This window comes from Microtus ochrogaster, chromosome 6 (assembly GCF_000317375.1).
Source record: "Microtus ochrogaster isolate Prairie Vole_2 chromosome 6, MicOch1.0, whole genome shotgun sequence".
Classification (NCBI taxonomy): Eukaryota; Metazoa; Chordata; class Mammalia; order Rodentia; family Cricetidae; genus Microtus; species Microtus ochrogaster.
In genome coordinates, this window is record NC_022013.1 from 65,424,108 (window position 1) to 65,433,051 (window position 8,944).

Sequence of the window (8,944 nt, forward strand, 5' to 3'; positions counted from 1 at the left end):
ACAGAGATCCGCCTGCCTCTGCCTCCCGAGTGCTGGGATTAAAGGCGTGCGCCACCACCGCCCGGCTCACTATTTTATTTTTATTTTTTGAGATAGCGCCTTCTCAATGACCCTGGCTAAACTGGCTAAACTGACTGACAGTCCTAAGGTTCCTCTGGCCTTACCTTCCAGCACTGGGATTACAGGTATGTACTACTATACCAAACTTTTTTTACACTGGGTTTTGTGACCTGAACTTAATAGGTCCTCATGCATGCAGAGTAAGTACTTTACAGATTAAGCCATCTCCCCAACACAAAGCAGAATAAAAATTTAGGTACCACTAAGTGCATAGAAAACCAAAGGAAGGGGGCTGGAGAGATGGCTCAGTGGTTAAGAGCACTGACTGCTCTTCCAAAGGTCCTGAGTTCAATTCCCAGCATCCACATGGTGACTCACAAGCACCTATAATGAAATCTGGTGCCCTCTTCTGGTCTGCAAGGACACATGAAGGCAGAACACTGTATACTTAATAAATCTTAAAAAAAAAAAAAGAAAGAAAACCAAAGGAAGGTACTATGTATCTTCTTCAATCATGCTCTGTCTTATCTCCCTGACTTTCATCTAGGTTGGCTGGCCAGCAAGCTCTCAGGATCTTCCTGTCTCTTCCATAGTGCTAAGTTTAAAGGCATGTACATATATACAAGTTATGGCTTGCTGGCAAGTCAGTCTAGCTGACAGTCAGACAAAAAGTGACTAAGGAAGACTTCACCTCTTACCTTCCTTACACACACATGGAGGGGCGGGGGAGAAAAACGAACCTAGTTCTGATCTTTCAAGACACATTATTTTACAGAAAGAAAAAAGTATTCCCTCTAGGATCCCTCTCATTACCTGGGAGCCCTCCTCATTGTAGTGCCTGGCATTTCGGAACATGAGTTTCATGTCTTCCATCATTCCTTCTTCACCTGCATATTTGTCATTTCGGATGTTATGCTCAATTATTTTCAGGTCCATTGGCTCTAAGATGATTTTATAGTAATCAGGATAGTCCTTCTTGGATGGCTTAACCATAAATAGATCACAAAGTCTTCTGCCTGAACCTGGCTCTCGAGCTTCAAGAACAACATTGAATAAAATTTTCATTCGCTGTTTTCTTATGTTCTTTTTACTGTTGAGGGGGAAGGTAGAAAAGGGGAAAAAAACAACAGGGTCAGTTTTCTTTATCCAAGGGTGACCATGAAATAAAATAAATTTGTGGCAGGTACTTCATAATAATTACAATATATTGATTAGATGTGCCATAAACATAGTAAGCACCCTGGAAAGGTACAAGAGAATATTAGGAAAATTTACAAATGATTAAAATAATGATCCTGGCAGGAGCAATCAGTGACAAACCTGTTTAGAATAGCTCTCAAAATGTAATGTTGAACAAAAGATAGTGTGTGAAACCATAAGAAAATAAAATTTAATCACAAGCTGAAATACAATGCAATAAAACTAGCTATTCCATTTTAAGCACAGACAAAACAAAACAACCCAACAGTGTTTCATCTTTTAAGATGTCTACTCCTAAACAGAATATTCTGGATGCCAGGAATAAAACAAAACAACCCACCAAACAAACGTCTTCATGAGGGCATAGATCTCTCTGGCATTGACAATATAAGGGTCAGTCCCTACTTATTCCTTTACCCAGCATCCCTGTCTAATTCAAAATAGCTTCAAGTAGTGTGTGGTACATCTAAGCTTTCTCTACATTTTAGCCTTCAGCATGTATTTCTGTCTTTCCTTCAGAGTCCACAATCAAGATAAGATCCTGAAAAACTGGTATGAGTGGTACAGAACAAAGTACAAAGACCAAAGATGAACACCAGAGGTTAAAAATGGTCCTACTTAATTAAGACCTTACTTAATTGTTGAGAAAACCAGCTCAGAGGCTAAGTGAAATGTTCAAGGCCTAAAAGAGTTTATTTTCTAGTTTGATTTCTGGACAATTGCATTACACTATCAGGATAACTTTAGCTAGTCTGCCCAGCAGTCTCCAAGTGGTCAGGTATGTAAAAAGGAGACAACTTACAATTTAGTTTCTAGTCTGCAAACACCTGCTACAATCCTATAATATAGTATGTAGAGTACGGTTTAGTTGTTTTCCACCTTTGAAGGGGAGGGAAATTCATTACTGAAAAGAATTATATGGCTATGAGTCTCTAAGCCTCGTCCTCAGACTATTCCCACTCTCCTGGGTCAGGATGACCCTGCCTCAATTTGATTTAAACACCAGAAACAGAAGCCCACAGATGGATGTGCATATTTGTCATTCTAGCACTTAGGGGGTGGAGGCAAGAGGTTCAGGATTTTAAGGTCATCTTTGCATTCATTGCAAATTTAGGCAAACCTGATATACATGAGATGGAGGTAGGGCTGGGGGAGAAGAAAGGAGGGCAGAGAAAGATCATGTATGCATTTGTGTATGTATAGTGTGTGTGTTCAAGTAAAGAATAATCAGCAATTGAAAACCCAGACACTGGCCAGGCAGTAATGGCACATGCCTTTAACCCCAGTTCTCAGAAGGCAGAAACAGGTGGATCTCTGTGAGTTCGAGACCAGCCCGGTCTACAGAACAAGTTTCAGAGTTCCAGGAAAGCTAGGGCTATACAGAGAAACCCTGTCTCAAAAAAACAAAAAACAAACAAGAAAAGAAAACCGAGACACCCTTCAGTCTCAGTAATGTCTACCTGGCATGGATGGAGCTCATGACAAATTGAAAGTGGCCTAAGTAGGAGAGGAAAAAAAAAGAATTTCTGGCTCCCAGAATTGGTTCCATTATTATCATGTCTTTACTCTGGCTGCCCTCCTCCTCTGTGGCCCTGTGATCATTCTATAAACATCTCCTTCATATCCTTTGTCTCTCGGTCAAGTAAATAGTGGTTAGCTAACCTAGGAGATGATTCATCTAGTGGATAATATTTCGTCAAAGAAGCAATATGGGATGATGATGTGGAGAATGTGTTCTTGATTTCTAGGTCTGTAGCTAATGGATACTATTAAGAGGGACAAAGCTCCAAAATGGCAGAGCTCCACATTGAAACAAGACTACTTTAATTTTCAGGGACTGAGACAATATTTCAGAACTCGAATCAAAAGTCACAGATGCCATATTTAAAACCAAGTCACAAGTGGCTTGTCTAGAAATGTCTAATATGTAGAATGTAGAACTTGACTTTAAAAAGAAGATGCAAGAAATCAGTTTTGAAATGCTAGGCTTACTGTCTCGAAAAAGCAAAAAAAAAAAAAAAGAAATGCTAGGCTTAAAAGAGCTCACTAATTAACTCAAAAAAGTTCCTCGTTTCTGAAGTTTCAAGAAGCAGAACACTTAAGTCAAAGGCCAGATCTGAACCAGGGTAACTTTCTCATCTTCCCGCACCCAGCAGACCATTCCCAATTATCAGGAGACTGTTCTGCATGAAGCTACAACCCTTTTCATTTGGGACAGCATCTGTGGCCAACTTTAAAGAGATTTTAAAAGACAAAGTTTTTAACTGAATTTTGTCAAGTAAATTAGCAAATGGTTCATTCTCTTAATGCCAATCATCCTAACACTTAGTAGCTATGAATGGAATATATCCAGAATATGAATATAACTATATATAAATAATTGTTCTAATCTAGTAACTGCAATTTCCTTTCTCTATGTATAACATGAACAACATATAATTGGCAAACAAAATTATTACTAGGGTCACACACGACCTGTAACAAATCCAGTTTTGCTGCTTTGTTTTCAGTTTTCTAAATCCTTACATACTGTCTTTGAGACTGAGAACCATCCCAGTCCAGTCAAACTTCAGGGCTGACCTTCTATAACAACTGTGTTAACTTTAATGGCTGCTATGTACCATGAACCTTATTACATGGAAGACTTCTGAAAGTTTCATTTACATTATGGAATGAGACAAATCCTGTATTATAAAAGTATAGAAACTTCAGCTCCCTTCACCCCACATTTCTGGCCATTTTCTTTTTTATTACCTTTATTAATGCTTCCATGTGTTTGCAAGTGTATTGTATTCATGCATGTGTGCATTCACATGTGTGTACAGGCACGTGTGTATGTGTGTGTGAGAGAGAGAGAGACTATATGCCATTTGTGTTCAGGCGTGTGCACATATTTTATTTGTTCTGCCTACATGCATGTCTGTGCACCATGTGCTTGGGATATCTTCAGGGACCAGAAGCGGGTGTTAAGATTGTCTGGGACTGGAGTTTGAGGCATTCTTAGGTGTTGAGGCTCACTCCCGTAATCAGAGCATTCAAAAGACTCAGGAAGGAAAATCACTATCAATTTGAAGCCAGCCTGGTATAACAAGGAATTAAGAACTTGGAAGGATGAAATTCACAGGCCAATAATGGAGGAGACTTGCATCTCAGGGTACACCAATTAATTTAGCTAATACCGCATAGCTTTGCAGTTATTTTCCAAGTTAAAAACTGTTCCCAATTGCTATTTGAGAGGGAAAGACAAGGCAGCTTTCGGCTCCTGAGTCACATTTCAAAACCTTCTGATTTTAGTAGATCTTTTTTAATGCAAATACATCTAAAAAAAACTATTCGATGGTCATTCATCACTGTAACATGGCAGCTTATAGGTTGTACTGAAAATCCTAAGCAACATACTAAAGATGCCTTAAAGAAATGGATGCTTTTAAGAAGTAGGATATAGACAAGATCAGAGACTAAGAAAATTAACAAGAAGCATTAGCCCAACACGATGCCCAAGTGCCCACAGGTACTGATAGCTGGATTGCCAATGTTGATTCTGACCTTTCCACCATCTCAGTCAGCAAGACATTTCTGAGATGCAATCAGCACCACAAGCCCTCTACCTCTTGCTAAAGAAGCACAGTCACAATGATAAGTGAGGAGGCTGTCTGCCCCTGGAAAGAAGTCAGCAACAAATTGAAGGAAGTAACGAACATATGGAGGCTAATTTTGACACACTAACAAGACTTTTCTTTACTCATAAAATAAACTGGTACTACAAACACTTATTTCACATGCATAAGGTTTTTCTTCTCATAGTGTCAGTACTGACCATGTCACAGAAGGATTACACTTTTAAAAGTATGTTTATGCATAAAAAAGGTCTGCACACCTGGATAGCCTCCTGAGACCCAACATCTCACTGTCATGAGTATTCCTGGGAAAGCAGAAACAAACAATACATGTGAAGAGAAATAAAATAAGCAACATTGGAGGGTCATGCATAAGCCAAACATGATTGAGAAAGAAGATTATTTGGTCCAAAAGATAAAAGATCATAACACTTGAAACATTTCAACACAGAAAACAGAAAGCAGATTGTTTGGTAGAAGGCAGGGGAAAGGATGCATTTCCAGAATGAAAAGATTACATAGCCACAAATCATTTTCTTTTTCAGACTTTCAGTATAAAAAAAAAAAACAACAACAAAGCAAAAATAGAATCATATACATTATTGAGGAGGAGTGGAGTGGTATTTGGAAAACATGGCTCTGACACCTCTGGCCGATCTCATGTTTCTTGACTTCTGCTGAAATGCTCTTATTATCAAAACCTTCTAACTAAAGTTTATTACTTTGTCACTGACCAATAGGACTGAATTCTCAGTCTTTTAATAACCATGCCTGCTTGGAGCCCAAAACTGGGACAGTTTTTTTTTTTTAAATTGTTTTGGTAGAAAACTTATGGTTCTGCCACTTTTTTCCACTTTATTGTATGAACCATTTCCTAGGAAACCTATTCACAAGGCGACTTTTGTCTGAATTGGGATTTAGTAATTTTAATAACTATAGCTTAGTATTCTTTTTATAGGAAATTGAAGGGCAATAACTTTATCTAATTGAACTATACCATAAACTACAGGCCCCAGAGATATGTACTTTTTAAGTACCTAGTCTAGGTTAATGCTTCCTTGGAACTGCTTCCTAACACTCAACTTATTTAAAATCATTTCCTCCAATACTGGTGCTAACTGCACCATCACTTTTGCCTCCATTACCTTCTTTTGCCTGAGAAGTTTCTATCTTTGATTGGTGACTGATCTTACTCAAAGATGTTCTTGATTTGATGTCTCTGATCTGGTTTCACATTTTTCCTCCGTTGTCCCTGGTATAACAAGGAATTAAGAACTTGGAAGGATGAAATTCACAGGCCAATAATGGAGGAGACTTGCATCTCAGGGTACACCAACTAATTTAGCTAATACAGCATAGCTTTGCAGTTATTTTCCAAGTTAAAAACTGTTCCCAATTGCTATTTGAGAGGGAAAGACAGGGCAGCTTTCGGCTCCTGAGTCACATTTCAAAACCTTCTGATTTTAGTAGATCTTTTTTAATGCAAATACAGAAATATGTCAAAAAATAAATTGGCTTCTTCATTCAATTCTGAGTCTGTCAAGCCCTCCTGCTATTAAGGATTAGCTTATTCCTTGTTCAAGGGATCCTCCCAGACTGACTGCTGTTACAAAGAATGTAAATCTTCAGGAAGAATATGGTGTTCCACAATGATCAGGCCAGAGAAACTCCAAGAGATGGTCTTGTATGATTCCTTATAAGAGCCTAACTTCTGAATCCCAGGTAAGTTCTTAACCAGTGAGGAGAAGAAAAGGATTAGGGAAGTTGAGAGGATAGTTAGGAAAAACAAAACAAAGCTAACACCCAAATAATCAATTTAACATTTTTATTGCCTACAACAGCTATGACTTGATAGTCTCAAAACCCTAAGTAAAGACCAAGTTAATGAGGAAAAGCAACAATCAGAACAGTGACTTATCTCACTGGAGCAGCAGCAGAGGTGACTTACTCCTTACCTTTTTCATTCCTACTCCATTTCTGCAACTCACTAACAAACAATTATCTAAGATTTAAGTGGCACTTTGAAAATGCCACCTTAAAAAAAAATCTGGACAGCAAAAAGAATAGTATGTTTCCCTAAGCTACATGTCATTTTTCTGTTATCTAAAAGCAATATGGTACTTGTGAAAAAGCAAATACTATCAACTTACAAATACACTGGAAAATACATACTATCAAAGCTTTTAGAAGAACTCATACTTCATAGCTTACATTTTTTTCTGCATTTATCTAAAATACAATAAGTAAGAACTCAGCTGGCTCCAGATATGAGAAGATCATATACCTTTTTCTTTTGGCACTACCAGTATCAGAAGTGGCTGAAGAGATCATGCTGTCTCCATCCTCAATGTCATCTCTCCTGGCAAGCTCTTTCTTCTTTGCCTGAAATAGAGTAGATGCCAGGAGTGAGCCTCACACTGTCAGACATTCTATGAATATATGGATGTTAAAGAACTAGGCATATCACATTCATTTAGAGAGGTACCACCTCACATAGGATATATAAAACTGAACAGTCTCCAACTATTTTTTAATAACCTAATTTAACAAAAGCCTGTGTGATAGAAAAGTAGGCTAAAAAATGGAATCAAACTAAAACACAGAAAACACTAAAACATAGAGCATTTATGACTGTCAATGGCATGGTATAGTTAGAAGTTCCGAGATGAGCTGTGTGGTTGGCTGGCCCTGCAGGCCATGATCAAGTTATGTTAACTTAGAGGGGGGCCTTTGGCGTCTGATTTCTTTTTTTTTTTTAAATATTTATTTATTATGTATACAATATTCTGTCTGTGTGTATATCTGTAGGTTAGAAGAGGGCACCAGACCTCATTACAGATGGTTTTGAGCCACCATGTGGTTGCTGGGAATTGAACTCAGGACCTTTGGAAGAGCAGGCAATGCTCTTAAACCACTGAGCCATTTCTCCAGCCCCCTGGCGTCTGATTTCTAAGGAGCAGTATGACAAAGAAAAAAAAAGTTTAAAACTGAGGGGTGAAAATCTAGCTATATCTTTCATTACACATCTTTTAAAGCTACTTTGCAGACAGAGTTGAAAAGCCCAAGCACAGCAATCTTAGAGAACAGACTAACTACAGCAAAGATATCTGAAATTCACAGCACTGAGAAAGAAGCAGTACTGATCATTAAAAAAAAAAAAAAAGGCTCTATTGCCTTTATTTCTTCTTGGTTCAAGGCTACTCTTGTTTCCAGAAATAGTCAACCAAAAACAGTGAGACAGAGGACAGCAAAATGGTTCAGCAAGTAAAGAATTTGGTCCAAGTCTGATAACTTGAGTTTTCCTGAACTCACATGGGAGGAGAGAACTGACTCCTACAAACTGTAACCTGACACCCCTACCACCACACAAATGAAAAAGCAAATAAAACCCAACAAGAACAAAAAACCTCAAATGTAAGACAGTGTTAATCTGGAACTTGCTCAGAGTTCTGGCCTTGACCTCAGAGATTGCCTACCTCTGCCTCCCAAATGCTGGGATTCAAGGCGTGTACCACCACCACCTTGCTAGCCTGGGTTAATCTGTATTTCATATCTACCGTTTTGTCTTAAAAACCCCTAGATGATCAATAGCATCTAGTTCTTTCCAAGGTATGCTATGAGAGATCTGACAAACTCTTGGATGTTACAATGATCAATTAGCATTCAGATGTCCTGTTGCCAAAATCAGTAACACCAAAGCGTGCGTGTGTGTGTGTGTGTGTGTGTGTGTGTGTGTGTGTGTGTGTGTGTGCACACTACAGGGTATTGTTATATATAGCACAACCTGGCTGGAAAATTAGGGTCTTCTTGCCTCAGCCTCCTCCTGGGTGCTGGGATCACAGGTGTATGCTACCAGGTCCTAAAAGACTACCCCATATCAACAAAGTCTAGAACCAAAAAGAATAAACTGCAGACAGAACAATTACCATGTGGAATTGAAGGGTAACTTTTTGAGAACACTGAAACTGGCTCTCTCCACTGGGCCAAATCCTTGCTCCCTCTAGTACAATATTTATGGTACTTAAAATATTCTTTCTTCTCTATAGGGCTCTGATAAATCTAAAAAA

The 8,944-nt window shown here is 38.5% G+C and overlaps 1 protein-coding gene across 1 annotated transcript in view; it reads right to left on the bottom strand.

Moving 5' to 3' along the window:
* The window catches only part of Pbrm1 (polybromo 1), a 109,174-nt gene that overhangs the window by 60,821 nt on the left and 39,409 nt on the right, over window positions 1–8,944 (bottom strand). Inside the window, exons 16-18 of the mRNA XM_026779989.1 lie at window positions 7,162–7,259; window positions 5,138–5,182; window positions 874–1,150 (exon numbers count right to left, since the gene is read on the bottom strand). Coding sequence (XP_026635790.1) covers window positions 874–1,150; window positions 5,138–5,182; window positions 7,162–7,259 — 420 coding nt within the window. The remainder of the gene's footprint in view (window positions 1–873; window positions 1,151–5,137; window positions 5,183–7,161; window positions 7,260–8,944) is intronic.